At 40.5% G+C, this 14,404-nt stretch overlaps 1 protein-coding gene and 1 long non-coding RNA gene across 7 annotated transcripts in view; one reads left to right on the forward strand and one right to left on the reverse strand.

Annotated features, from left to right (window-relative positions):
- Positions 1-14,404, forward strand: part of unc5a (unc-5 netrin receptor A) — a 246,368-nt gene that overhangs the window by 219,564 nt on the left and 12,400 nt on the right. For all 6 annotated transcript variants that reach the window (XM_015377456.1, XM_015377447.1, XM_015377463.1 and 3 more), the window contains one exon: positions 2,400-2,633. In XM_015377456.1, the coding sequence (XP_015232942.1) occupies positions 2,400-2,633 (234 nt within the window). The remainder of the gene's footprint in view (positions 1-2,399; positions 2,634-14,404) is intronic.
- On the reverse strand, positions 2,549-12,445 carry LOC107086508. Its single transcript, XR_001481314.1, has 3 exons — positions 11,866-12,445; positions 3,059-3,208; positions 2,549-2,679 (listed from the first exon to the last, which is right to left on the reverse strand). It is a non-coding gene; the product is annotated as an uncharacterized LOC107086508 (long non-coding RNA).

Below are 14,404 nucleotides of genomic sequence, written 5' to 3' on the forward strand. Positions count from 1 at the left end.
TATGCATATGTAAAAACTAAATCCAAGTAAAGTAAAAATCCAAGTAAAGCGATAAATCCAAGTAAAGTGATACGTGGCGTCCAAAAATAGAGCATAAATGTCAATTACAGGGGGGGTGGGGGGGCTGAATCACTTGAGGGATGCATTATAGAGCTTGATGACCACAAGTAGGAATGACATTAATCAAACATTAATAAACCATCTGTTAATCATTAATAAATGGTGTGTTTACCATTGTATGATTATTATAAAGTGTAACCCCTGTTTCGGTCTTTAGGTTTTGGGTAAAATCTTTTTTTTTTAAGTAAACAACTTCAAGTCATTGCTGTTAAAGTCCAAGTCGTCACAATTCTCTGAGGATCATTTCAATTCAAGTCTAAAGTCAGAAAATTAATGACTCAAGTCAAAGTCATGTGAACTGAATACCCACCTCTGCTGAATACAAACGCATAGATTTAATAACCATGCTTATTTCCTATAGATTTACACTTGTGAGCCGTATTTATTGGTCTAACACACTAACTCACCATAAAACACATCCATTTTTATTCTAAATCAACAGAATGCAAAGCAGATGAAGATAGTGGGAATACTTTTCTAAATCCCTTTGTGCTGTCCGTCAGCTGGTTCACTCCTGCTAAAGGTTTGCTTTGCAACATGTTTGGGAAAAATAGAAAATCTGTAAGCAAATTACTCATCCTCAAAGAGCTCTTCTGAGTGCTCCTTGACCGTTTCTGACTGCTGCTTCCAATTTACAGATTTCTCTGTATTTTTCAGCCCATGAAATTTGAGCGCGGATGAAAATACTGTCGTTGAGAACAAACTTGGGTGTGCATACAGACTCACAAACAAAATCGCACTTCCAGGCAGTATACCCATCTCAACAACCCAGAGAGATTGGAAAGGGTGCTGGTGGGCTTTGGAGTGTTACTAGGTCTTCTTTCATGTTCGATATTGTGCATAAATTATTCAGCCTCTCCCCCAACCTCTATGTGGCAGCGGTGGGGTGTCTGTGGGATGGATTGGCCTGTCTGAGGCTGAGGTTAGACCAGCACTTTTAATCATTGGACGGTCCAAATATAGCCCGACGGCCTGACTGCGTGGCCGCTAAGAGTCAGGTGGACGAGAGTGAGAGTGGAAAGAGGCAGAGAGAGGGACAGAAACTGATAGCAGAGAGAAAAAATGGAAACAGATGGATGCAAACGAGCAGGTAACACAGATCTATTGGAAAAAACACAAAAATGGACGGCGTAAGGAGAGATGTGGAAAACAGAGAGCATGCAGAAATGAGCCTCTCTGCTGCGAAACGGAGCTTGTGTTTCACTAAAGGAGTATTAAGATGATGAAGAAGGGAGACTCCATTGTGGTTGCATAGAAAATGAATTGTGTCGATACTAATTCTATTGATGTAGATGGTGTCTGTGTGAATCGATCCTTGAGGGGCTCGCTGCGCATTTGGCAGGCACAATTCTCTCTTTAGCGCGGTTGGCTAATGGGAAGAGTCAGTCAACTGGCATGATGTGATTTTAGAGAAAATGTTGTCACCTTGGGCCCAGTTTGTCTCAATCAAATTAGCCAAGAGAGTCTAGGAATCATCTCATAAAAAGCTATCAAGTGCTGCAGTTGAAACTGGATATTTTCCCTCTCTCTCTCTTCCTCGTTAATATTCAGAACTTTATCATAACAAAGCCAGGAAATGCAAGGTGTCGCCTCTTCTCTGTGTTTTTTTTTTTTCTGTTGTTGTTCCCCACCATGTGGTAAATTAAAGAACCAATTAATTCTTGTGATGCTTGCAGGTTGTTTTTAACACTTTTACAGACATCAGTACAGATAAATTGGCGAGTTGTTTTCAGCTTTCTCATCGAATCTCGAAAGAAAAACATGGAAGAAAATTCAAAAAAACACCAATAATCCATTAATCACTGCAACTCCACATTACTTTATTCCTCCACTATCTGTCCTTGCCAGGAATCCATTCGGGTCTCCTTTCATGTCAATGGAGGATCTTTATCATGCATTATTAAGCAAACCGATGGTATTCTATAGGACGTGTGCTTTTGTATGAGAAGAATGTGGCTTTATTTTTCCGTGTAGTAAGTGTCCCTGTGGTGAAAAAAGGCAATCTAAAGCAAGAACAAAGTATATGCTTTTCCTCTGATCCGAACTGCTGCCTAGAACTTTATGTAACATTACCCTGAAGACCTTCGGCTTAGATGTCACACCACAGGAACAATGTAGTTTGGGTCCTTGCTGCTGCGCCACTTTACTAACAAGCCCTCTGCAAACACACTCCTACACATACATCAGGCAATGAGCCGAACACATTACCCTTCCCTCCTACATAAATTGGGTGCTTGACCTTCCGTCCACATCTTGTGTTCCTTTCTTCTGTCCTCCAGGACGTCCTGCTGATGGGGGAGGAGTTGGTGTCAGAGCCTTATTACTGCCAGCTCGAGGCCGAGACGTGCCGCCTGTTCACCGAGCAGCTGGGCACCTTCGCCCTGGTGGGAGAGTCACTGCACATGGGCGCAGCCAAACGCCTGAGGCTGGTCCTTTTCTCCGACGCCTACTGCTCCACGCTGGAGTACAACATCAGGGTGTACTGCATGGACGACACTCAAGACGTCTTTAAGGTCAGTTAATGTACCAACCTGAGTGTTTTGATGTGTGATTATGTTTCTGCAGAAAAAGGGAGTTTAGTTTAAGACTTTTAGCACATTTTGCCTGAATGAATTTCCCTAATGGTAGATTAAGATAAGAACATGTGGTGTTAGATGAGTTTATTTGTTTCTTTCAGTGATGCCCTTTACTCTGCCCAGTTGCTGCAAGCCAATAAGTTCCTCTGCACTTTGTGCACTGACATATTTTACTGCACTTTTTCCCTCTCCACATGGACAGAGTATAATCAAGCGCTAATGCCTTTGCTCCCTCCCTCGAGGACTGCCTCTGAGTAGCCTGTTAAGATTTCATTTGCATGGTTAATTAGTAAATTAAAAGGAGAGTCTGTCCCAATCTTTTCCCACCAACCCCCAGTGCTCCCTTTAGTCTCTCTACATACCTCTCAGTCGCTCTCAAAAGCTGCTCCTCTCTCCTCCACTGTCACCACCCACAGCCACAAGTGGCTCTTCCACTAGAATCCACTTGGGCTGGCTGTAATGGCTGACCCGCTCGCACAAAGGTAGGGCACACCATCGCGGTCTGTGGATGGCTGCAGGACATAAACAGTGGAAGTTACTCAGAGTTCACGCTGAAATTAGCGCCGAAAGCCAGAAATTGATGATAAACTGAAAGCTGCAAACGCCTCTGCTGTAACACAGCACCATGTGAAAGTATAGATACCAATTTTGTAAGCTTATAACCTAAAAGTTCAATGTATTTTAAGGGATTATATGGGATAAACCGACAGGAAAAGAGGATACATGCTTTTTAAGGTTTTTAGCAAATGAAAAAGAGAAAGGTGGGGGATGCGTTTGACTTTAGCCCGTCTGATTTATTAGTTTTAGAACCACCTTTTTCCACAACAAGAGCTGAAAATCTCTCAGGGTTTGTCTCTACTATCTTTGTACATTCAGATTAAGGAGGTTTTACACAAGTCTTCGAAAAAACAGTCAAATTCAGGAGAGCTGCTCTATATTAGAGCAACTCCTGATGGTGGTTGTCATGGTAAATATTGCAGTATTATGTGCCAGTTTCTTCTTCTCTATCTAATTTGTACTTTACTTAATTGCATTTGGGGTCAAATAATTTATATGCAGTTTAAACATATGGTAAATGCTCTGTACTTATATAGCGCTTTTTCAAGTCAGAGGACTTGAACAAAGCACTTTACACTACATTCAGTCATTCACACACTGATGGTGGCACACTACATTATAGCCACAGCTGCACTGGGGCTCACTGACAGAAGCAAGGCTGCCATACACCGGTACCACCATCAGTAGGCAATGCATGTGAAGTGTCTTGCCCAAGGACACAACAGCACTGAAAGAAGGAGCCAAGGCTTTAATCGACAACCCTCCGGTTGCCGGGCAAACTCCTACACCCGACCCCACTGTCGTCCAACATAGCTTATGCTGTAAGGCTCCATCCAACTAGCTATATAGTACATATTAGCATGTAAATATCAGGATAATTGAACTTGAAAGATCTTATTTAGTAATCGTAATACTTGAAACAGTTCTTTGCGATACGAATATTGCACATACTGATATTGCTTTGACATATATTTCCTATAAACTCTGCAGCCTTAATATTTGATTTTGATGTGTATCTTTTATGCTAACGTCTCTATAGTAGCTAAGGCTCTGTGGTCTGGGTCAGTCTCTTCCATGTTTGGCCTGTATATAGATACATGCATGTTTTGAGTAAATCTGAGCAGCCTCCCTGTCCCACAGCATTATTCTTGCACCACCGAGTTTCACAAAGGGCATGTAGTGCTTATGTTGAGTTGTTTTGTGCCATGTAAGCCAGAAGTTAATTTCACTAAAACCTAATAAAAGAACTTACACATTGGTATGTTCCCTACATGACTTGGAGCAAACAAGCTATCATTTGTGCACTGCAAAAACTGATCTAAAAATAAATTTTAAAAATCCAAATGAGTGCATTTTGCTTTAATTGAGGTTAATAAAGAGGCTGATTTGCTAAAGGAATCAGTATTTTTGTCCTTAAAACAAGAATAGTAGATATTTTGCTGCAGAAATAGTATAATGGATTGTTCTTTTCTTAACTTTAAACGTAAATGATCTTATTCCATTGGCAAATTGTTTAATTGCCTGCTCAAATCAAGGGAAATACACCTAGTTTACGAATACTTTTCTTATTTTTCAAATTTGCGGTGTGGTGTTTGCAGATTTTCCAGCCTGTGCTGTAGATCCCTGCACCTCCTCCAGAATAACCATGAACCTCTTGACTGCTTCTGAATAGAGCTCTCCTTACCTACTCAGGCTTTTAAAGATATGGCCTCGGTCCTGGTAGATTTAAATGATGAACTAGGCAGTGGTAATTAGCATGTTTTGAGTTTGAAATAATGTTTTATGCCCTGTACAATTCTCCACAACTTTATCCCTGACCACTCTGTTGTGCAGCTTGTCCTTTAAGATGCTGTTTATTCATAAATGTCCTCAATCAGACCTCTAAACCCCTCACAGAACAGCTGGATTTATGCTAAGAATTTATTTAATTGAGATGACTTAGAAGGAAGTTTGTTGTATCAGTTGTTTTATTTAAGGGGGTCATAGTAAAGGGGGGGTGGAGGTAACAGTTCAGGTTTTCCTTTTCACAAATCTCTCCAATCTAAGTTGGCTTCTATTTTATTTCAGAGTGCAATTGAAGAATTTTTTTACTGATTTTGAGGGTTCTTCATGGACAGGTACCAGGCTGTATCATTAGTTTCTCCACCCGTACTGTAGGTCCCCCGGTGCTGCTGATGGGGCCCCATCCTAAGATAAACACAAAAGGAGAGGGTTCTGTTCGAAGGTCCCCAGACTCTGCAACTAGGTGGAATCTTTTTAAAAGACAGTTAAAAAGATTCTTTTTACTATCAGTTTCTCTTGTTTTTTTTATGCATTGTTGACTCTTTTGGGGCACTTTTTTATTTCATATCTTAAAGGTGGAATAATAGATACGATTTTAATTACTGATTTGTAAAATCTTTTGAAAAACATGTTTTTTTTGTGTGTGTGCTGATCTACCACGTAAAGTTCCTTTTAAACACACGAAACCAGGGCTGTGTAATGATCTCAGAATGTTGGACCCAGAATTAAAGGCAAGACAGGCAGTGGGAAAGTTCAAAACGTTTAATATAAACTAACAGGAGCGCGGGACTGCTCGTCTGCTGCGGGACGGATCTCTGCAGAGATGGGAGAATACAGGTCAGTGATCGGATGTGGAGCTGAATTCGACTTGGAGCTAAGTCACTGACCTGATTCAAAGTTCAGTCCGTTTGCAAAGAACACAGCAGAATCCAGGAGGGAGGTTTGACCGCAGTTGTCCCCCAGAGTTCCTCTCCAAAACACTCAAACAACCTGGCGCTGATGGGAGGCAAACACACAACATGAATAGTAGAGGAACCAGGTGGAAATGATCGGCGATAATCAGCCGCAGAACCAATTGGACAGCTGAGCAAGAAGCAAAGGAAAAAACCAAACCATCAGCGCAGAGATCATGACACTGTCCCGTCCAGCAGCCCACCTCCTGCTTGTTTTGGGTTGTTTCTCCAGCACCTCTAAATGAAATAAATGATTGAAATCTTCAGTATATCCTAAAGGTCTTCCCATTAATTAAACACTTCTTAAGTTTAGTCATGTAAGGCTGGAGGAAAAAAAGAAAACAGCATATTTTTGTGTTTCAGTTTACATATTCTTTACTTGTCGTCATGTACCTTTGAAATTAATTTGCAGCCCTTCAAGTTATTCTCATGCAAAATTTTAAATGTGTTCAATTTAAAACAAAAAGAAAACAAACAAAAAACATCTATATATTGATAGATATGAAGGCATACACTCACTGGCAATCAGATCCTCAGTTAACATACTGGCACTTTGATCCAGCAGTACTGCTGCAGTGACCTTGTATTTTGCATTGGCTGCAGGAAGGCTTTCAGAGAGCAGAAAACCTCTCTTTCTCACCACCCTTTCCTCTAGTTAGCTCTCATTCTGCCTCTTTTAGCCAGGAAAAGGACATCTGAGCTTGTTGACTGCAGCACCCGCGCTCCCCGTATTCTGCGTCTCCCTCGACGCCCTTGAGTGCATTAGCTCCCCGTCTCTAACACAACCTGGTTCTGTGGTAAGCCACGGCATCTCCGGGGCTTTGTAGTTTTTAGTGAGTGATTTAAAACATGGCCCTCACTGTTTAGTAATCTGGACACCACGCTGCTCTTGGTGCTATTACAAAGGCAGCAGCTCATTTGGCGAGTACATTCACTACTTTGAGTGGAGATTAAACTTCCCTGGAGAGGCTAGGCCTAATCACTAATCACTATCTTTAAAATGCACCTTTTATGATTAGTCGCTCACTCTGGCTGCTATTAGAGTTTAGGGTAGCAGGCTGCAGTAGGTGGCACAGTGGACTACCTGCATGTACTAATCTATAGTACACCTTAACTTCAGGTGCAATTTCTGACAGAGCTTCTGCACTTTTTTTTAAGGAAGTTTCCTAGAAATAAGCATTTCTGTACTTCTGAAAGGAGATGAAAAAAACTGTTCTGGAAGCTGAGCTTCTCCCTGTCAGTCTGCTCTGACAAGCCTCCATCAGGGAGCATGACAGACACACGCGCACACGCATGCAACACTTAAGCCTGCCTTACTCTTATCTCGCTATTACAGCAGATTAGAAGCAGTGGTATTGTCTTTGATCCTAAGTGTACGGGAGCTCTGGGGAAATTGTGACATTTCCGTCTGATGCTTGCCATATGTTAGCAGGGCTCTGCGGGGACCAATTAAGTTAATATTTAATGTGTCTCCCACACTTGATGGACCCAGCCAAGGCTGGCACAGCAGCAGAGGCGACATGGCCGGCATTTGGTTGCGCCCTCACTGTGCACTCGGGTTGTTCCCAGCTAGACCGGTGGGAGAGCATCACTGATGTTTTGCCATGTTGCAACTGACAGAAAGCACCTGCAGGGAACCGAGCCTTCAACCCAACACAGAGGCAGCTATCAGCAACGTCTAATTAACTGGAAAGGTGCAAACAAAGGTGTCTCTTCAGGAAGCGAACATTTACCTGAAATACTCTGAATTTCACACACAGACTTGAGTATAAAGGATAAAAAAAATGTTTTTTCTTTTTTTATATTCAAAGAAAAAAGTCAATTTTTGAACAACGAAAAAACAAAACAAAAAACACACTCTTTTGGTTTTTCGATAACTTAACGTTATTCCCATCCTCCCACATGTCTTTGTTTTGGAAGTCGAGTGTTTTTATGCTTTAAAACAAAATTCCAAAAGATGTAGAAAGATTTATAAACCTCCCACGTTCCACCAACAAGAAGTCTGTTTGGACTTTAAGGTATGATCCTAAGCTTCTGATAAAACTACTTTTTGTATTTTCAGAGTCTTGTGGCTTTATTCTCACAAACGTTCAAGATGCAGGTCTGCTTTTGGAAGAATCTTTAGGATTTTTTCTATCCTTACATGCCGACACAGTTGAGATTTTACAGAACTTTGCTTTTAGATAAATTGTCACATCTGGTTCAGCTCTAATCAATTTGCTCAGGATCCATTGTTTTATTATTACTCTATTTTATTTAATTTCAGGATTCCATACTTAGCTTTTTGATTTGGTTGTTTTGTTTTCCTTTGTGTCATCTTAGAATATGCACATTTTAACTATCATTAAATCTATATTCCAAATCATCCTAAGAAAAAAAAATTTTTGTCAAGATGCCTCTTAACTACAATCAGACATTTTCAATGTGATTGCAGCCAGCTCACCTGTTGGATCACCTGTCCTGGTGGTCCAGGCTTGCTGTATCAGCAGAAAAGGTCCTTGCATGTTTCAAATTCAAGAAGAGTAAAAGAAAAAAAGCAAGATATAATTGATTGAATGAATGATTCAGATGATACACAATGGTTCCTGTTTAGTCTATTTTAGTTTAGAGTTGTTTGCTTCACACTGTCAGAGATGCTAGTGAGAAAAGGTGAAAGGCAGGAATACCTGATGGCAACTTTATTCCTTATTACTGCCACTAAATGGACTAATGTTGTTGTGCAATGGTGTAGTTTTTTTTTTCTTTATTTTGTTTGTTGTGTTTTTTACATACATCATTATCATTATTTTAAATAATTTTCTGCTGCCTAATAGATCAATACAAATAAAAAAAATAAAAAAATGACCTTGGCTTTTTTTTCTGTAGCTATAAAAAAAAACGAAATTGCAGGTAGTTAAAGGTATAGTGGAGGCTGTTCTTTTTCCGGATGGATCATCAAAATAAGTGGTCCTCCTAACTGTCAATCATTCTGGTGATACGTTTACGTGACGCCGTCCTACATGCTTGTCCCTATTTTCACTTAGTGCTGGTGAGTCTGACAGTGGAGAAACTGCAAATCATCTCTTGGAAAGTAAGCTTGTATGAGCGATGCAAACAGCAACTTTTAAACAGAGCATGCACCAGGAGAAATGGGCTCCTGCAGGCATCTAATAGACGTTCCCTCTCGGGAGCTAGTACAGGATTGTGGGTGTAATTTCTTTAAAAGAGTAGAGAGGGAAGGTCTTTTCAAAAATTCACGAACGTCCTCCACTATACCTTTCAATTCTTAGACCTAATGAGAAGCGATCGTCTTAGTGGTTGTAGATAAGAGTCTTAAGAACTTCAGTTTGCAGATCCATTGAGTCATTTCCAATGGATCCGACCCTCTCAAGTTAAGTGTTGGCCTATTGGTTAGAGCAGTGCAGTTGTGCTCTGAGAAGGTTGCAAGTACCCAGTTTGATCCCTGCAGCCTGCACTCTGGTAGCCTAGTGAGACCATCCTGATCTCGCGAGCTTTCAAGGTTTCACTCGCTAATCAGTCTGGAGACTCTCCGTTGAAGAAAATTTGGAGCCGTTCACCAAACGAACGTCCAATCAGCGTTGGCTTTGAGGCGGGTTGAGGTGTGACGCAACGAGAAGCGCGACAGTTCAGTCTAAAGAACATGGCGGCTTCAGCCGATGAAACTAGCGTTAGCGTGGCTATCGAGCAAGTTTTATCGGAATTACAGAGTATTTCTTCACTGAAAGGAGAGCAAAACACTGCTCTGGAGGCTTTTCTCAGAGGAAAAGATGTTTTTGCTCTTCTCCCGACTGGTTTCGGTAAGAGTTTGATCTATCAATTGGCTCCTCTTCGTCGTCGCTCTGTTACGTCATATACTTCGTTGATCTGATTGGTTTATTTGGCCCGTCTATCACCAACATAGGCCAATCAGCTAACCAGTATTTTCGCCCCTTCGAAAAATTACTTCAACGGAAGGTTCCCAGATGGATATGCGGAGCAAATCCATCTGGCGGAGTCAGGTTAGCACTCTGGGCCCCTGAGCAAAAACCATTAACCCCACACTGCTCCCCGGGTGCCACACAATGGCAGCCTACTGCTCCCCAAGGGGATGGGTAAAATGCAGAGAGTGAATTTCCCCATTGTCTGAAATTAAAGCGATTTACATTTACATAGGTATTTTCTTTAGAAAAGCAGCACTGATACACACCAAGTGCTAAATTAGACCTGAAAATCCCTTGAATATATTCCAAATGAATCAAATACTTGGGTCAAAAGTTACGCAGTGGTGCTTTAGTGAAATGATGTGATTTGATGATGGTGTTTGCTGGAAAATTCTTTGAGCAAAGCTTTTGAAAGGACATGATCTTGTATTTTAAGGCCGTCCCTATTTGCCTTTATTTTCCAGTTAGATTGGACTCCAAAGGCTGCTGCAGAGCAAGCCTCTGTCCTCATAACTCTTGCTGTGCATTTCCTTTCTTTGTTTTCAAACTAAGCAAGCTGAGGTTTCTTGCGTTATTAGTGTTTCTCTGTCTTAATAATTGCCTTGACAGTCTTACAGTTGTTTACTAAAACTGGGACTTCTACACTGACTCCTATAAATAAATCTTCAATTTTCCTTTTAACTGCTGTGTGCTGCAACTCTATCTAGATAGAGGAACAAAAGCTTTAAACATGTTTTAGCATTTGACTCTGAGTCTAACTAAGATTTCTGAAATGTTTGAGCTCAAGATTTTACTTCTCAGTATCCCTGCAATGCTGTTAAAATGAATATAAATGAGTGTTTAACTGGACGCCGGGTTTGTTAAATAGTAGCTGAAAGATCCTTCCGTCCATTGTACGACCTCAGGAGATAATTCTGATTTTCATTTTAACAGGCTTGTAAACAGTTTATGTGCTCCCACTATGGCTTTGCTTTGCTACCTCTAGAGCTGCCAACTACATCTGAGCATAAACCTTTAGCTTTCATGTGTCAGAGTCAGGAAAGGAAGCATGTGAGAGTGTAATACAAACAGTTTTTTTGATCCTCCCATCAGAAATGTTCTGGGGGGGAAAAGTCTCACGAAATATACATAGATATAGGTATATAAATATAAAAGCAGATGAGCATATCCAAGTAATTGGTTGCATCAAGTTAAACAAGGCAGTGAGCTTTATCACTGAGCCAAGCTGAGAAATTGTTTGTACATTATATTTCTGTACTCCTGTGCGTGCTGCTGTTCTCTTTCATCCTCCCCTGTGATTTATCAGGCAGAAATGTGCATCTTTTCCCAAGCAAATACAGTCCCCATTTATTTCTGGGCAGACAAGTTCCTTCTATTTGTAGTTATTAATCAGAGTTGACTGTAGCGGGCACGGCCACTGGAGCTCAGACTGATAGACTCTCAGTCAGAGAGGAAAAGCCTGTCACATCCTGCTGACAAATACACAGATTTATGGAGCCCACATAGCCTGCCTACTCTCTATAAACAAATACATTTGCCTGAAAAGAGCTACTCTGGAAATGGATCGGCCTTGTGAAGGCACATTTTTGGACATGAGGGCACAGTGTTGCTATTAGTAGAGGGTTGGGTGTGAATTTATAAGGGTATTACAGCCTCTATGTTTCAGACAGCATGTAGCTTGACTAATTAACTGATCAAACGCAGCTTGTAATCCCCATCAGAGCTGGTTAAGTTAATCAGTTTATTATACACAAAGCCAGAACAAGAGAAGACCACATCCAAGAGCTTGACCTTCCTATCACAGAACTCTGCAGTTTTGTGCAAGTCCGGCTTTTAAATGATAGGGCTTTGGTTATACTTTTGATTTGTTTAGCTTGAGTTATTTAGCTTTCCTGACAGCTGTGTGATTTTTTTTTTTTTATTCATTGCAAGAGAGAGTTTGGTGCAGCCACTAACCTCTTTCTGTCAGCACCAGGCTGAGGAGATTAGCTGTACGAGTGTCTCTTGTTTCCCAGTGGAGCCCGGCCCAAGTCCATCACAGCTCCAGCTCCGGTTTGTGCCAGTAGGACAGGGGGTGGGGGGTGGGGAAGGAAATGAAAGGGGGTTGAAGTCATAGAAAACTTTGGCCATGATTGCAGTAATCCTGTTATCTCTCCTGCTAAAGCTGGCCACTTTAGTGACCTGGAGACACGAATGTTAAGCTCCCTCTGTCTCTCCTGCTCTTTTCACTCCATCCTGCGCTCTTTAGCCCGGCTCGTTGAATGCCGGGGTGGTCTTGGCTCCGTCGGACTCTAAATTCACAGTCTTTACACACACCGAGAGCTTTTCTTTCTTTTTTTTTCATGAATTCCCTCAGAACAAAAGGGAGCTTCTCTCTTGAAACTCTCACTCGCCCCATGCATCTTAATAGATCTGTTTCTACACGTGGTCAGAGTTCAAGAGAAACTGAATGATCTCGAATTCAGCCCCGAGGTGATTAATATGTAACTTGATAAGCATATTCTAAAGCTCGCATTGGTTTTGCTCAGAAGGAGTAAACAGCGTGGTCAAATTTAGCTGCTCATCTATTAGCCCGCTCACACTGCCATTTGTTATCAGGATAATGGAGCGTAAAGAGGGCTATTATTCTCTCAGTCCACAGCATATGGTGAAATCCTGTACAGATACACACCCACTCAGGCTTCTCGTACACATAAGCAAACGTGGCTGAGAGGGTTGCTGATCGCTCTTTATTTTCTCCTACGGAAAAGGAGCAATCTTCTCCAGTATGTTTGGTGCCAGCAATGCACCAAATTATTCCTTCTTCTTCATTATTTAAGTCATTTTCTACAATCTGCTTATGTTCCTGTGTCGGAACATTTGTTTATTGGATTATATTGCCTCTTACCTTTTGGCAAAAATCAGTTATTTTGGTTGCATCTGAGGTCTTAGTTAGTCCATATGGAGGGAGAATTACAATATGGCGTCCTAATAAGCCTTAAAAATCAAATAAAATGAAAAATGAATTGATTCAATTGTGTTATTTTAGCATTCTTATAACTCATCCATCAGACACTACCGACAGAAGATGATTAACCTCCAATGGCCAATAGAAGACATTAGGGTTTTGAACGCGAAAACGCAAATCTAATTTTAATTCAGATGGAGATTTTAACAAAACAGGGAGCTCAAAAGAAATATTGCATGCTATATTATCATCCAAGCACTATTGTATTCATATTATTGCTAAGGTAGATACCCCAATAACATATGCAGTCTGTTAGACAGAGTCAGACTGGCGTTGAAGCCCACCTCACATAATCATAATAACAATTTCTAAATAGTGCGCCGCACTACTCTCAGCGCCTGATCTTTGCAAGGTTTTTGTGTCTTAAACAGTTGTAAACATCTTTGTATGTGCAAAGCGGATCTTCAGAGAAGGTGCAAAGTAATTTATGTTTTAAATTTATCAGATGGCATGTAAAAACTGTTCTTTTATGTGTGTGGTTGCCTTAATCAATATGCAGATCATATTCTAAGGACCAAACTGCACAAATTCATGCAAATGTTAATATTTACCATGTGCAAAGCGATTTCCTAAATCGGAAACTAAACTGCTGGTTTTTGCGTTTTTTTACGTATTTCTAGAAATGGGATATCAATTAACTCTCAAAAATGTCAGCTATTATTGTTGCTATAAAGGAGGCCTTGGTATAGAGCCTTTGTGTGCATGGAAACATATGTGGACCAACAGAAATAACAGTAAAATGATGATGATGGAAAAAGGTCCTTGCAGGCTGGAACGATTTATTACAGGACAATCTTTACACAATTAAATAAAATAAAAAAAATACATACATTCAATTTTGTCTCCACTATGCTAGAATTCAGGTCACTACACTCATAAGAAATGAGTGGACCTGCCCTTTGATGAAATCTGGGCTCCCTCCTAAAGGATTTCATTAAGCGCTTTTGAGCACAAATGCCGGTAATGTTGAAGCTTTTAAGAGTTACACTGAAATGAAGCCAATGCACTGATTTATAATGACACTGACACACTACGTTCAGGGCCCTCCTCGCACCTTTTGGTTCTGTTCTCTTCTTCTTTAGTCTTTGCTCTAGTTTTATTTTGTCGTTCATTGTTTACAGTTATCTTTAGGTTATGTTTTCCCATGGCATCATAGTTACCTTACCTCATCTAGAGTCCCTTTCCCTATTCTCTAGTTTCTTCTTAGTCATTCTGTATTTTCTAGTCATTATTTAGACTTTGAGACTTAGAGATTTATTTATCCCTTGGGATTACTCCCTCAGGGAAATTCTGGTTCCAGTAGCTTATATAGAGTATAAAGAGTTAAAGCAAGATGCCATTAGAGTTAAAATACGATAGACAATATAAAAAGAGTGTATTTAGTACAAAAAAGCATGAAAAAAGAAGAAAATGTTGTCATCTTTAATTCCCTTTTAGCTTCATTTAAGTTTTTTGTTAGTTATATTTAAGTTTCTTAGACTTAGACTT

This window comes from Cyprinodon variegatus, unplaced genomic scaffold, assembly GCF_000732505.1.
Source record: "Cyprinodon variegatus isolate N-32 unplaced genomic scaffold, C_variegatus-1.0 Scaffold8, whole genome shotgun sequence".
Classification (NCBI taxonomy): Eukaryota; Metazoa; Chordata; class Actinopteri; order Cyprinodontiformes; family Cyprinodontidae; genus Cyprinodon; species Cyprinodon variegatus.